General features: G+C 44.8%; 1 protein-coding gene across 1 annotated transcript in view; it reads right to left on the minus strand.

Annotated features, from left to right (window-relative positions):
* Window positions 1-16,503, minus strand: part of GAB1 (GRB2 associated binding protein 1) — a 136,116-nt gene that overhangs the window by 38,161 nt on the left and 81,452 nt on the right. The window contains exon 2 of the mRNA XM_062199557.1: window positions 8,514-8,808. Coding sequence (XP_062055541.1) covers window positions 8,514-8,808 — 295 coding nt within the window. The remainder of the gene's footprint in view (window positions 1-8,513; window positions 8,809-16,503) is intronic.

Consider the following 16,503-nt stretch of genomic DNA (forward strand, 5'->3'; position numbering starts at 1 on the left):
TCTTGTCGTGCTAATTCTGCTATTTCCACCTCATCCCAGGTGAAGCCTTGAGTCCCTCACACTGATCCAGGAGAGCACTGGAGATTCTAACGTGGGGGCTTCTCAACTGTACTCCCTCCTCAGATGGGCTTTCAAAAATTAGACAATCATAGCGCTTGACTGAAGAATGCCTGTCTTCTAAGACAGCATCTCATTCCCTTTGGTAAAGAGAGCTAGGAAGATTATGAAAACAGAAGAGAACAGTGACCTCCTTCCTCATCCGTCCTGGACTGCTCAGGCTATGCAGGTAACCAGTGGAGACAGAAATCAGCCCTTGGTGCTCTAAACAAATTCTATACTGGAAAAGCAGCAGGCAAAGGAACAGCAGCAGCATTGAAAAGGGTCGAAGATGACAAATTTATTTTAACTGGAAATCCATCACACGATGAAACTAATGTGGTGTGGAAATACAATAATCATCCTTACAGACCTGTTGTTAAATAACCGTTAAAAAGAGACACCTCATCTGTGACTGTAAAACCTTCCACTGCGCTCACACATGGACCGTCAATACAGACAGGAAAGGAAAGGAGTTTAACCAAGGTTAGAATAGTACCTCCATGCCCACACACTCTGTTTAGTAACTTCACAAAAACAACTATGGCCTCAATTCCCCCTGTGAAACAACTTGATGAATTTTTAAATCATGAGGGCTTTGCAGAGGCTCTCAAGTTCTCAGCCCACCCCTACTCCCAGGGGAACTGGGTCCCTCCTTCCCTCTCTCTCTCACTGCTGCTCAAGGGGTTTTCAAGATCGTCTCTCTATGGGGTTTCCCTCACTGGGCTAGCCCCAGCCCAGCAAGGCTCCTTCTCCAGGGGTGCTGAGTGGCCAGACAGGAAGCAGCATGCTGACCTGGGCTTATGAGAGATGAGTACTGCTTCTCCAATCCAAATCTTGACGACGATTATTAATACAGTTTTTTCCACCCTTCAGTAAATCTCTAGTACACCTCAATATACACATCTGAAAACGTATACTTCTAAATGTGAGTATGGTGGTCTCCCCTTATCCAGATGTCAGTAACCTGCCATCCAGTGCTATCTGAGGGACTGGTGTTGTGGCACAGTGGGTTAAGCTGCTGCCTGGGGCACCTGCATTCCACATCGGAGGGCAGGTTTGAGTCCCAGCTGCTCTGCTTATGTTCTAGCTCCCTGCAGATGCACCTGGGAAGGCAGAGCAAGATGGCTCAGGTACTTGAGGCCCTGTACCCACACGGGAGACCTGGATGGAGACCTGGCTCCTGGCTTCAGCTTGGTGTAGCCCCAGCTGTGTGGCCATCTGGGGAGTGAACCAGCAGACAGAAGATACTTCTCTCTCCCTGTAACTGCCTTTCATTAAGTGGAAAATTCTAGAAGGAAACAGTACATACGTTTTAGGCTATGTGTCATTCTGTGTAGCCAGATGAAATCTTGTGCCATCTGGCTGGGGAACTGAATCACCCCTTTGTCTGGTGCACCTGTGCTGTATATCCTACTCACCAGTTAGTCACTTAGCAGCCATCTCAGGGCCAGATCGACTGTGACAACATCACAGTGCTCATGTTCAAGTTAGCCTTATTTTGCTTATGAGTGGCCTCAAAGTACAACAGAATGGATGCTGGCAGTTTTATTCCAGCATGTTGCCATCACTGTTCTAACAGTTATTATTGTTAATCTCTTATCATGTCTAATTTACAAATAAAACCATCAAAGGTAGGTATGTATTCAAAAAACATGATATAGATAGGAATCGGTACAATCTATGGTCTCAGGCATCCACTGGAGGGGTCTTGGCACACATTCTGTGGATAAGGGGGAATGATTTTCTAACTACGAAGACAAAGGACAGAGACCTCACTTAGTTCACCTTTCCAACTCTTGGCTCTACAAACCTAAATTTGTATGGTGTGGGGCATGAGCGCGGCCAGGCCAGGCCAGGCCCGGCCCGGGGGCTCCGCATGCGCAGCTGCTCCAGGGTGCCCCCGCCCGAGCTGCGCGGAACGAAGCCACGCGGAGCCAAGTAAGATGGCGCCCAGAGGAAGTAAGATGGGCGGAATCCAAAGTTGTTTACCACTAAAACTAATTGGCTGCGCAACAACAAGGGAGGTAACAAAACTAGTAACAAGTGTATAGACATAGGGCTAGTCCTATAGAAATCCCCCCGTAAGGTGACTGTGTAAAGTGATTGGCTGGTCCTTAGCCCTGCCCCAATGACTCTGCAGTTTTGTGCTATAAAAGGTTCTGTTTCTCAGGAAGTAAATGAGTCCTTGCTAGACTTGGCTCCCCGCTGCGTCTGATTGTCTCCGGGACAGGGAGGCTGGGGAACGGGCGAGCGGTCGCACTTACCTTTCCTCGGACCCAGTCCATCCTTGTACGGGTGGACTAAGACCCAACATCTGGCGCCCAACGTGGGGCGTGAACAGTTACTTTTCGGCCGAGGCTAAGCGGTCTCTCAGGGTAAGTGAAACCTTTATTATGGGTAATTCTATTTTTAAGGCAGTCTGGGATATAGAAGAGACAGAGGAAGATATCGACAGTAGGAAAGATGAGGAGACACAGACGGTGGAAGTTAGAACAAAAGTAAAATTTCCTCCCCCCGCCTACATTTCAGAGGAATCCAGGCCCCCGCCATACGCGCCTGGGAGCGAGGAGGGAGCGTCATTCTGTGTGGCCCCACAGAGGGACTTATGTGACCTAAATCCCAATGGCCAGCCCTCCACTGAAAGACAGGGGCTTGGGGAGGTAACCTATGCGAAAGCTTGTCCGGTGGACATAAAACAGTGTAGGGAATTGAACTCTGGGCCTGGGAACTTGCTGCCTCAGGCCTACCCTGTTAATTTAGCTCCGGGGGCTAATAGGCCCTTGGAATGGTACCCGTGGGAGGCCAAGGACCTCAAAGAACTCCGCAAGGCAGTAGCAGAGGATGGTCCAAACTCACCCTGGGCACAAACATTGCTACAAGATATAGCCTATCACCCATGTGTCCCCAAGGACTGGCTGGACGTGGCCAAGGCAGTCCTCACGAGTTCCCAGTTCATAAAGTGGTGCGCCTTCTTTAAGGAGGAGTGCCGGGTGAGAGCCGAAGCTAACCGAGCAGCCCAGCCAGCTATCCCTATTACGTATGCTATGCTGGCTGGGACGGGGGAAGGATTCTCTACGGGGGTCCAGCAAGCTGCGCTGCCTGCTCCGTACCGTGAACAAGTGAGGCAGGCAGGACTTAATGCTTGGTACAAGCTGGATGAGGGGCCCACTAAATCTCCCATCGCGGGGGTGCGACAAAAGCTGGGAGAGTCATTGCCAAATTTTGTAGTTAGGGTCGAACACAGTCTCCGTTGTAAGTTGCTGGCTGGGGACCTTCGGGATCAGTTTGTTAAAATGCTTGTTTGGGAAAAAATGAATGCTAATCATCTGAAGGCCTGCGCTGGCCTGAGGGCGGCTCATAAATCCCCAGAGGCAGTTAAAACTAAGGTGAAACTTTCAGGTGTGGCGGCAACCCCTAAAAGCCCAACACTGCCTCAACGCACTGCACCTCCAATTCCGCCCATGTGGCCACCCCTTTATGGTTATTCCCCTCCCTTGAATCGCCCGCCGCCATCTTGTAAACAGCGTGCCTACTCAACCCCACAGCCAGTCCTACTAGGCCCCGACGTGCACAGTCTTCCCTGTAAATGGGGGACCACGGCCTTTCTCTGCACTCTCTTCCAGTCAGTGTAGCCTGTTGCACCCGTACAGGCCACAGCTAGATACTCTAGGGAGACTAGTCCTTGGGCTGCTTTTTTCCTCTCCATTTACAATTCAATGCTGTCCTCACTAGGAGGGGGAAGAAAAAATGCCTTTAACTACCACTGGCCTTACCTAAAGGAACAAAAACCTTCATCCATTAACCCTTTCCAACCTAATGAGTCTTTATTTGCAGTTAATAAGACTTTTTCTCCAGCACTACGGAAGTCTCTCATTCCCTGCCGCTTTGTTTCAGATGTGTTTCCCTGTCCTAAGCAATGGGCTCCTATGCTGATGACCAGCTCTTTTCTGTGCTGCTGTAGTTAACTTATCTGAGAGTTTGCACGTGTCTTGAAGGTTTCGTGTTTTATTGGATTTGTCTGTCTTTAATGTTTGAGTGATTACCTAACTCTGATCAGATCTACCCCACAGCTTTGGTTAAAATACTCAGGTTACATGTACTGGTTGTTGGATGAGTGGTTTGACTCTCTAACAGTTTAAATTCTCAAATGGAGTCTAACAACTTTGGGACTTCCAGTAGGATCCCTGGAACTCTCAAAGGATGGGACTCTAAATTTGTTAAAGTATCAACTGTTTGGGTCAATTCAAATTATACAAAGTGTATTAAAATGTTGTGAATAATGTCAGACCTGTGCTGTATTCATGTTCTTGCTTTCCAGCTAGAGTGGCCTTACTAAAGTAAGCCAATACAGATTGGTTCAGAGAATTAAGTTAACGCAAAAGCCCTTCGGTTTGCTTGGTAGCTCACTTGCTCAGTTTTATGCTTTAAACTTGTTTCTCTTAACGATAAAGGTCTTTTCAAAGTTGTAAACATGTACTAGTGTCCATGTTTGCTGTCCAGGAGGAGTTAATGGTGTAGTATTCATTAATAACTCAGTGTCTTATGTATTGTGTACTTTTCACATCTTAAATTCAATAAGAGAAACTTTTTGAGTTTGTTAGCATGTATTCTCACAGATTGTCCATACATGACAATTCAAGACTATGTAAAAGTAACTACAGGTATAAAGTTTCAGAAGGTGTGAACAAGTCATAAAAGGTTTTAAAAGGTTTACAACTTTAAAATTGTTTACAGAGTTTTCTTTAAGTTGAGTGCTAATGCCAAAATTACATTGACCTAAAGTTAAAGTAAAAAATGTGCACTAATGTTGGCAAATATCTGGAAATGGTCTCAATCGTAAATCTTGGAATCTGTTTTTGCGAAAACTGTAACGTCTATTTTAACAGTGTCTGCTTAATGGGTTACTCTGCCATTTCTAAAGTTAGGTCATGTAAGCTCTTTTTAGCTCTGTTAAGTAGTTCTAAGTCATGTAATCATTTTGTATACTATTATGTTCAAGGTGTTTATTCAATAACAAAAAACATAAAATTCATGTTCTGTCAAGGTAATCTATTGTGTACTCTACTGTCTCTGTTAAGTTCAAATTGATAAAAAGCATTGCTAAATACCTTTATGATTAGATTTGGTCTAAAAGTGTTAAGAAAAAATTCTATTCTAACCAGATACTCTAAGTTCTCTTGGCACCTTTAACAAACTTTCTAAAAATCAAAGTTCTAAATTCTCTAAACTTTTGGTATCTCCAAAAGGGCCCCTGGAGATATCAAAAGATATATCTCTCATCTTACAGAGATAATAACCAATTGGGATGTTTAAAAGTGCTGCCAAGATGTAAAATGATTCAACACTCTACTAAAATTCCTCACAACCCACAGAAACAGGCTATGGTAAAAAAAAACCATCAATGCCTCAAAAAACAGTTATTAAAACAAAAAGGGGGAGTGGCTACCCCCCCATCTACAGTTACATAAGGCCTTGTTCACCATCAATATTTTAAATTTTTTGAAAGGGTCAAGGGAGTCAAGGTTCCAAAAACATTGGGGACATTTATCCCCTAAACCTCAGATGCTTAAAATACTGGCCAGAAATATCAGGCCTATGCCCGAGGCAAGTAACAACCCACCCAGGGAGCATTTTGCCCCTGAGGGAGATCCCCTTGTCTTTCCTCTTCCAGAAACGGATGGAGATCGAAATCAAAAGGCAGGCGATGATGCGGACGCTACTCTTCACTATGATCCTGACAAGAAGTGCCCAGCCCAGTGACGGGGGATTCGATGACCCAAATGAGATCATCAAAACACTTCAGGAGGACCTGAAAAAGATGAAGAAAACTCCAAGAAAGCCTCTTTTGGATGAGCCTTAATGGACTCTTTCCCTACCTCTTCTCTCTTCTTGGACTGCTTCTTGCCCTGCTTTTAATCCTTGCTATTGGCCCATGCATAATAAATAGGCTTATACAGTTTATACAACAGCGCATAGAGGCAACAAGGGTAAGACAGGTTGAGGTTCATTACCAGAGGCTGCTAGCCACAGAGGGCTACGATCCCCTGAACTGGGGAAGCGCCCCCGGTGCTCTCCACATTGCCAATGACGGGTAAGATTCTGGATGGACCGGAACAACCTAAGACAGGCGGTGGAGAAAGCTCACCACGCCCCCATAATTACAAGTCACGCGACACCCCAAGACGGGTAAAGCACCCAGCGTCCTGTACCAACCTAAGACAGGGCTCATGGCCAAGCTGCCTGGGTTACCAATGACGGGTAAGGGCAAGGACGGCTGGGGGCAACCTAAGACAGGGATCGCGTGCTAAAACAAAAAGGGGGAATCTGTGGGGCATGAGCGCGGCCAGGCCAGGCCAGGCCCGGCCCGGGGGCTCCGCATGCGCAGCTGCTCCAGGGTGCCCCCGCCCGAGCTGCGCGGAACGAAGCCACGCGGAGCCAAGTAAGATGGCGCCCAGAGGAAGTAAGATGGGCGGAATCCAAAGTTGTTTACCACTAAAACTAATTGGCTGCGCAACAACAAGGGAGGTAACAAAACTAGTAACAAGTGTATAGACATAGGGCTAGTCCTATAGAAATCCCCCCGTAAGGTGACTGTGTAAAGTGATTGGCTGGTCCTTAGCCCTGCCCCAATGACTCTGCAGTTTTGTGCTATAAAAGGTTCTGTTTCTCAGGAAGTAAATGAGTCCTTGCTAGACTTGGCTCCCCGCTGCGTCTGATTGTCTCCGGGACAGGGAGGCTGGGGAACGGGCGAGCGGTCGCACTTACCTTTCCTCGGACCCAGTCCATCCTTGTACGGGTGGACTAAGACCCAACAGTATGGGAGTCCCCTACACAGGTTCTGAGTGATTAAAGAGGAATATAGAAGAGAACAGGCAGAAAGCAGTCAGGCAGGGGCTGGCGCTGCGGTGTAGCAGGCTAAGCCTCCACTTGCGGTGCCAGCATCCCATATGGGCACCAGTTTGTGTCCCGGCTGTTCTTCTTCTCACTCAGCTCTCTGCTTATGGCTTGGAAGAGCAGTGGGAGATGGCCCAACTGGGCCCTTGCATTATGTGTGGGAGACCTGGAGGAAGCTCCTGGTTCCTGGCTTAAGAGTAGGCCCAGCTCTGGCTGTTGATGCCATTTGGGGAGTGAACTAGTGGATGGAAGACCTCTCTCTCTGTCTCTCCCTCTCTCTGTAACTCTGCTTCTCAAATAAATAAAATAAATCTTTAAAAAAAAAAAAAAACAGTACATAAAGGTACCTGAGAGGATCTTTCTCCAGGCTCTTTTTAGGACTTGTGTTAAATAAACCATTTGTTTGATAATTTTTCATTGTGGTTTGTGACTGTTTCTCACCTTGGTTATTTTATAATTTCATAATGTAATGTAGTTTTTAAAAGAATAAGACCTAAGGAACTGGGTTGAATCACATAAAATGCTGTTTTTAAGGTAAAAATAGTCAATTAATCAGGGGTGTTATTTGGCTCACCTTAATACTTATCTTGGAATTCAATAAGCTCTTTTTTTAAAAGAAATATTTATTTATTTGAAAGTAAGAGGTAGAGAGAGAGGGAGAGACTGAGAGAGCGAAACCTTCCACCTGCTGGTTCAGTCTCCACAATGGCCAGGGCTGAGACAGGTTGAAGCCAGGAGCTTCTTCTGCGTCTCCCGTGTGGGTACAGGGACCCAAATACTTGGGCCATATTCTGCAGCCTTTCCCAGGACACCAGCAGGAAGCTGGATCGGAAGTGGAGTAGCCAGGACACAAACCCGGAAGCTGGATTTGTGGCAGCTTTACCTACTAAGCCACAACACCAACCCCTAAAAAAAGCTCTTATTTTTTTCTTTATAAACATTTATTTATTTATTTGAAAGGTAGAGTTACAGAGAGAGAGAGAGAGAGATCTTCCATCCGCTGGTTCACTTTCTAAATGGCCACAACAGCCAGGGCTGCTCCAGGCTGAAGCCAGGAATCAGGAGCTTTTGGGTCTCCCATGTAGGTACAGGGGCCCAAGCACTTAGACTATCATCTGCTTTCCCTGGAGCATTAGCAGGGAGCTGGATTAGAAGTGGAGCTACAAGGACTGGAATCGGAACCCATATGGGATACCAGCGCCACAGGCGGCAGCTTTACCCACTGCTCCACAGCACCGCCTTCCCCCTCTTAAATAAGCTCTTAATTATGTCTTCTTGCCATTTTCTTCCTCGGGACAATAATTTAGACACTGCCCCACAATGACTACGTTTCTCCCTCTAAAACTTGTAAAAAGTTTCTTCCCAAACGGATCAAAAGGCTCAGTGCTTTTTTCCAAATACCAAGTTCCTATTATAAAGCAAAATATTATATAACTTAATTAATAACAGAATTTATGGCCTTTTTCAAAATATATCAAAAACAAGGAAAACTTATAAGGAATAATACAGTCCTAGCTTACCTTCTTCTGTAGGATTAAACCCACAGATGTCACAAATGCAACGAACCCACTTATTCATCTCCTCCTCACTGTCTGCCACCAAGTAGAAAATCCGGTCAATAGTGTTGATATCAAAAATGTAGCTGTTTTCAAACTCCTTTTTGTTAAATGTCAAGCCAGCATCAACTTGCTGACATAAATTTAAATCAATAATACGAATAGGCTTTTTGGCATGATCATTTTTGTAATATTCCAAGACATCCGGATCGCCAGTTAAACGGCCACTGCGTAGCACAAACCATCTCCTCTTCCATGCCTGGAAATAAAGAAAAATAAAAGATCCATTTAGCATTAATTTGAAAATTTTCAAGAAGCTGTACATTTATAAAACTGATTTGATAAATGCATTGTCCAGAGACAGTCACAATGTTTTTGCTTCGTTTCCAAAGCAAAAGTCAAGTTTATCCAGGCCTCAGTTAACTTAGTAATGTATGTATATTTAGTATCTTCTATTACATCTCCTACTATATAATATCAAATCAACAAGCCAAGGAAGGGATGGATTTCACTAGATATAAAAAAAGTAATGGTTTCAACAAGTGGTGTTGAGAAAGCTGGATATCCACACGCAAAAGCATGAAGTTGGACGTCCCACCAAATGAAAATAAGCCAGACACGAAAAGACAAATGGTGCATGCTTCCACTTAATATGAGACACTCAGACAAAGACAGCAGAATGGTGGTTGTCAAGGGCTGTAGGAGAGGAGGAAAGGAGAATTAGTGTTTCCTGGGTACAAAGTTCCAGTTGGGGAAGACGGACGGCGCTGATGGCTGTACAACAATGTGTAAGGCACTTAACAACACCTCAACCTGGTCAATGTTATGCTATGTGTATTTTACCACAATTTTTACTAAAAGCCATGGTTTCTCACACCTTGTTATCATGCCATAAAAATGTACACAAAGTTACTTCTTTATAAAGATGCTACCACTTCTAAGCTATACATTTCGCGTTTTTAGGTGTGGGGGCAGGGAAAGGTTGAAGGGAAAAATGGATTTAGAAGCTTTCCTGGCTTCACACATGAGAAGCAAGCAATGCACCATGTCTTTCTTTGGGGAGCCTGTTTGAAGATCTGTGCCAACTAGCAATGGCTTCATTTTATCCTGAAAATATATGTGTACGTGGAGAAAAGAGGACCGACAGCTAAAATCTACATATACTTCTCCAGCACATGCTTACTTGTAGTCTCTATCGTCACCAAATTTTCTACAGAATTATGACATGAACTGATTTTGAGTCATAGTTCTCTGATGGACCTGCCAGGAAGCTTATGACAATGGCCTGAAGCAGAGGTACACCACAAAGTGAAAACTAAAGGGCCTGAGGAGATCCAGAAACCAGCCAGTTCAGCCTTTAATAATTTTGAAAAGCTATACTCGATTAATTTGGGTGATCACTTGAGGTGTAGTATTTTAAGAAAATTTAGCTGTATTAAGAAGAAAATTAGGGGTGGGTGTTGCAGCACAGCAGGTTAAGCCGCTGCCTGCAATGCCTGCACCTCATAGCAGAGTGCCAGTTGGAATTCTTGGCTCCTCTGCTTCTAATCCAGCTTCCTGCTGATGTACTTTGCACAGAAGCAGATGATGGTCCAAGCCCTTGGGTTCCTGCCACCTATGTGGGAGACCCAGATGGAGGTCCAGGTTCCTTGCTTTGTTCTGGCCCAACCCTGGATATTGCACTGGGGAGTAAACCAGTGGAAAGAAGATCCCTCTCTGTTTCTCTCTCTCCCTGTCACTCTGCCTTTCAAATAAATAAATTTTTAAAAAATCAATTAGTTAGTCAATGCGCTATTGAATATGTTGTAAACACTGTGCTGGGTACTTGTGGGAAGAAACATAAACATGTAATTCATGATTGCCACCCTCAAGGACTTTATTAATTGTGAAGTAATAGGTAACATACATGAAAATGTGCAAACATAGTAATCTTGGCAAAATACCTGCACAACTTTTGCGATATGGACAGGCATTCTGTTGTGGAAAACACAATCCTTTAACAAGAAAAATCACAAAAAAATGTGAGGAGGAGGCAGGGTAGAGTTCCAAAGATGTTTCAAATAGTATCAAAAAGTCATAAAGCATTAAATTTACATAAATTTAGTACTGGTTTCTGGATTTTAAAAATCCAGAAGGCAGGGGCTGGCATTGTGACGTAGTGGGTAAAGCCACTGCCTGCAGTAGGGGCATCCCATATGGGTTTGTGTCCTAGTTGCTCCACTTCCAATCCAACTCCCTGCTAATGCACCTGGGAAAGCAGCAGAAGATGGCCCAAGTTCTGGGGCCCCTGCACCCACATGGGAGACCCAGATGAAACTCCAGGGTCCTGGGTTTGGCCTGGCCCAGTGCTGGCATTTGTGGGCATCTTGGGGACTGAACCAGTAGATGAAAAACAGATCTCTCTCTCTCTCTCCACCTCTCCCTCTAAAAATGAATTTAAAAACTTTAAAAAATGTATTTAATATGCATCTATTTTCTTAAAAATAAGTACCATTTCTTAGTACAATTGTGCCTCTGCAGATGTTTGCCCATCAGGCAGTAAACATGAAAAAGTAATGGAGAAGTAAAGGAAAAAGAAAATAGAGTATCAGTAATGTATCCAGGGCCATCAAGCAATCACACCTCTTGGTAAGTGACTTTTCCAGATAAGTGAGGGCTCCATATTAAACACAGAAATGACTTTTTAAAACTTTAATGCCTTGCATGCGAATCTTTTTAAAATGCCTTACTACATAATTCATTGAACATAATCCACCCCTTCCCCAATGATTCAAGCTAAGTATTATAGGCATCAATTCCTGTCCTGCTCTGTAGTGAAGCTCTCAGGGGCTGCAGGGCAGGACAGATGGACATCTGCCCCTGGACTGAACGGTGCCTCATGCTATGCTTATATATATAGTTCACCTGTGGTCTTTCAAACACAGTTCTCTGTCTTTTCTCTCTTGTAAGTTTTACCAGTTGTCATTTCTCTCTTCTGATAATACAGTTCCTGCTCTGGAGACTTTGCACCTGCTAGACATCCATAAGGCTTTTTGCCTCAGCTTTGGCCTGGCCCTCTCCAATCACTAGGCTTTCCCTTCCCTGACCACCTCAACCTAGCCACCTGCAAGGTAAAGTAGTGGCCCTGTTACCAACGTAGTGACTCTTCTTTTTTTGCAATTCAATTTTTCCTTGCATTCACTTGTTTAGCTTCCAATGCCCTAAACTAGATCGAACAGCCCAAGAAGACAGCGACCATGTCTGCTGTATTTGCCATTACATACACAATGCAAAGCGCAGTACCTCATACTCAGAAATATTTGTACCATAAATAAATACACTTCTAAGAGTATGTTGTAGAAGTTATGAGAATAGTAGATTCGATATATGAGCCACATGAAAAGGAGTACTTTTTAAAACATTTTCACTTAAAAAAAGAGCTCTGCTATTAAACATCCACAGGATAAAATAAAATACACACATATCAAACACCTTGGGGAAATGACAAAACAGCTTATATGTCACTCTTTGTATTCTGGTTGCTTGTGGCTTCCTCCATCCATTCCTTTGCTTTCCTGTTGAAATCACACTGTTAAAAGTCAAAATCCCCTTAGAAATGAAAACAACTAAGAAATGAGTAGCAATGAATCGAGGTGCACTAGATACCCCGGGCCAGCAATCACAGGCTGAGTAGACGTGGTACAAGACGTGAACCCTTACAGCAGGAAATGACAGCATTGAAGTACAGACTTTCGCCAAGTGGTACCTGCCACTTATTTATTTATTTTTAACATGGCCCAAATGTGAATGTTTGTCTCAGTCACAAAATGAGTCACTCTCATTGAATCTGGCACAGATTAAAATGGAAAACAAAAGCAATTACATAAAGTACACACTTTAATAAGGCAGATACAAAGGTTCTCTGGACTGTGGTACAAAGCACAGTGTAGCTACAGAATAAAGCTTGGTGCTCGACAAGAGAACTGACATCAGCACCCTTGCTAATCACAGCACAAAAGCTTCTCTATGTTTTGTCAGAGCACAAAACGGGCCCATATAAGTCAGTCTTTGTTATCTGAAAATATCTGGGATTCTTAAAGTTCGTCCTATTTTTATCCTTGCTGCCTTGGTAGCCCCAGAGAAAGCTGCACCCTGCCTTTGCCAATCCTTGCAGAGCAGTAACAAAAAGGACAAATTTTCTAGAAACCTTCAAAACCGAATACTCACAGTAGTTTTACACAAAATTCACGTGAAAAGCCATCTCAACTATTAGATTTCCATCACAAGGAGGTAATGAAGATGAAATATGCTAGAAGTCTGAACAGCTGAGAAGGGCTGGGTAGAAACTTACTTTGTTGTCATATTTTATATGCAATTTAAGTCACTCTCATTTTAAGTTGAATAAATGATGTAGCAACATGACATCATTAGCAAACCTACACTTTGAAGTAGCGTAAAAGTACTATACCCTGATTCCCTAGGCCCGGTGATAGTCTACTTGCTACAAAGTCTTTGGTCCTCCAGCAATCTCCCACCCACTGCCCCTAATTTTTCCATCCTTGCTTCTTGCCTCTTTGCCTCCCACCCACCTGGGAAATGCTTGCAGTCCCCCTAACACTCTGCTCTCTCCTACCACTGCACCTGACATGTGTAACCCTGGAGGCACAAGATCTAACCCCTGGATTCAACTCAGCCCCCTCTGGCCACCAACGTTGAGCTGGCTCTAAGCTCTTAGTTTCTGCTTTGTTCCCAGTTACATGACTGACACCCCTACATCTGAATTTTTTGAGAGCTAGAGTCTTTTTTTTTTTTTTTTAACTTTCATCTTTCTTTTCCCACTGCCTCGCTCCAAGTACGTCCTCCGTCAATGTCTGCTGAACGTACAGTCGAAACTCATTTGGGCAAGGATAAAATCGTGAAAGTTCTCACACTGTCCCTGCATTACAGGGATAATGACATGACTGCCATCCAGTTAGCCCATTCAAGCACTATTGGGCAAGGGGAGAAGTGTAGAAACAGTAAATCAATTTGTTTTAAAAACTACAGATACGAGATTTATAAACTTCACATCGAAATAACTTTCTAAAGTACCTTCTGTACTTAAGAAAACCGGATGTATTATCCTGAGGACAATCCTATCACACTGAAGCTAGGTCTTAAGTTAGTCTGATCACAAACAGGGTAGAGGTACGTACATAGTGATAAGAAACTGCAGGGGCTGGCGCTGTGGCCTAGCAGGTAAAGCTGCCACCTGCAGTGCTGGCATCCCATATGGGCCCCGGTTCAAGTCCTGGCTGCTCCACCTCCAATCCAGCTATCTGCTGTGGCCTGGGAAAGCAGTAGAAGATGGCCCAAGTCCTTGGGCCCTTGCACCCATGCAGGAGACCCAGAAGAAGTTCCTGGTTCCTGGCTTCGGATTGGCGCAGCTCCTGCCATTTCAGCCAATTGGGGAGTGAACCAGTGGATGCAGGATCTCTCTCTTTTTGCTTCTCTTCTCTCTGTGTAACTCAGACTTTCAAGTAAATAAATAAATCTTAAGAAAAAAAAAAAAAAGAAACTGCAGATGGAATCTCACTTTTTAATGAGAAGAATTTTCAATTTGGATCAGCTTAAAACCATTACCTGAAAAAACAGCACATGACTGGTATGGTTTGCCACAACTCTTAATCCTTTCCCTGTATTTACTGAAAGAGCGGATTATTGAGGAAACAGCTGGTAGGTATATGGGCAGGTAAAAGGGCAACACAGGGCCAGCGCCATGGCTTAACAGGCTAATCCTCCGCCTTGCAGTGCCGGCACACTGAGTTCTAGTCCCGGTTGGGGCGCCGGATTCTATCCCGGTTGCCCCTTTTCCAGGCCAGCTCTCTGCTATGGCCCGGGAAGGCAGTGGAGGATGGCCCAAGTCCTTGGGCCCTGCACCAGCATGGGAGACCAGGAGAAGCACCTGGCTCCTGGCTTCGGATCAGTGTGGTGTGCTGGCCGCAGCGGCCATTGGAGGGTGAACCAACGGCAAAAAGGAAGACCTTTCTCTCTGTCTCTCTCTCTCACTATCCACTCTGCCTGTCAAAAAGTAAAAAAAAAAAAAAAAAAAAAGGCAACACAGAGCAGAGTCCAGAGTTACCCAGGAGTTCTCAATGCTAACTGCCCACTGTCAGTATCATGGCAGGGCAGGTGTTTGGTGCAGTGGTTAAGAAGTTGCTTGGTGGGGGGGAGGGGGTGGTTAAACCGAGTCTGCAGTGCCGGCATCCCATATGGGCACTGGTGTCGGCTGCTCCACTTCCCATCCAGCTCTCTGCTAATGTGCCTGGGAAAGCAGTGGAAGATGGCCGAAGTGCTTGGGCCCCTGAAAAGATGTGGGAGACCTGGATGAAGCTCCTGGCTCTTGGCTTTGATCTGGCCCAGCTGTGGCCATCGTGGCCAACTGGGGAGTGAACCAGTGGATGGAAGATCTCTTTCTCTCTGTCTCTCCTCTCTAATTCTGACTTTCAAACAGATAAATAAATCTCTAAAAAAAAAAAAAAAAAAAAGCTGCTTAGGGCACCTGCATCCCATATTGGAGTACCTGGGTTCAAGTTCAAGTCCCAGCTCCACTTATGATTCCAGCTTCCTGTTAAAGTGCATCCTGGGAGGCAGTGGGTGATAGCTCAACTAGTTGGGTCCCTGCCACCCTTGTGGGAGACCTGGATTGAGTTCCCAGCTCCTGTTTTCAGCCTGGCTCAGTCTGGGCTATTGTAGGTATTTGGGGACTGAACTAGGGATGGAAGATATCTCTCTCTCTCTCTCTCAATCTCTGTCTCTTTCAAATAAAAAGGAAAGAAATACCTGTAGATCCCATGGGAGGGGGTAGTCAAGCCCAGATAGCTTTAAATGTTCAACTGGTGGGGCTGGTGTTATGGCATAATGGGTTAAGCCACTGCCTGCGATGCTGGCATTCCGTACAGATGCCAATAAGTCCTGGATGCTCCACTTCTGATTCAGGTCCCTGCCAATGTGCCTGGGAAAGCAGCAGAAGATGGCCCAAGTCCTTGGACCCCTGCACCCACGTGAGGGACCCGGATGAAGCTTCTGGCTCTTGGCTTCAGCCTGGCCCAGCCCCTGCCATTGCACTCATTTTGGGGAGGGAACTAGTGGATGGAAGATCTCTCTCTCTAACTCTGCCCTTTCAAATAAATAAAATAAATTCTTTATAAAAAAGTTCAACAGGTGATTCTAAGATTGAGAACACTAAATCCAACCAGTGCACAGAACTGCTACTTAAAAATAGATTTTTTTTCTAAAAGGGTCCTTTCAAGCTCCTAATTCTTTATTTGTTCACATTTTCTGCTCTGTCTATGCCTTCTCATTTGTAAAAAATTTATTTAATTATTATTTCTTTGTTGGAGAGGCAGAGACAGGAGATCTCCCACCTGCTGGTTTATTCCCCAAATGCTTGCAACAGTGAGACTGGGAGGCAGGAACTTCATCCACGTCCTCCACATGGTAACAGGAACCCAACTACCTGAGCCATCACTGCTCAGGGTCTACATCGGCAGGAAGCTGGAGGCAGAAACCATTCCCTGGGGACTGAACTCGGGCACTCTCGTGTGGCACGTGGGTGTCCTAATTAGCGTCTTTACCACTAGGCCAAGTGCCTGCCCCAACATCGCCCTATTTTGTCCATAATATTTATCCCACTTGGAACTGTCTTTGAACTGATTTCAAATCCAGTTCATTCTTCAAGATGTTTTTCAACCTTTCCCCTCTGCCCTCGACACCCCTGACAATCAATCTGCTACTAATGTCTCCTGCACTGCCGAGGAGGAAGGCATTGGAACAGGCAGTTATTTTACATTTCCAAACTCTCCGAATGCTAATACATTATTTTACCAACTAGACAGCAGCCCCTTGAAAGCTGAGGCCATTCCTTAATTTTTGTTTTAATTTCCGTAGCAGTGCTTCCCATGTTATAGACACACAAAGGCTTGATGAGGTCCTT

The sequence above is a fragment of the Lepus europaeus genome, chromosome 8 (assembly GCF_033115175.1).
Source record: "Lepus europaeus isolate LE1 chromosome 8, mLepTim1.pri, whole genome shotgun sequence".
NCBI lineage: Eukaryota > Metazoa > Chordata > Mammalia > Lagomorpha > Leporidae > Lepus > Lepus europaeus.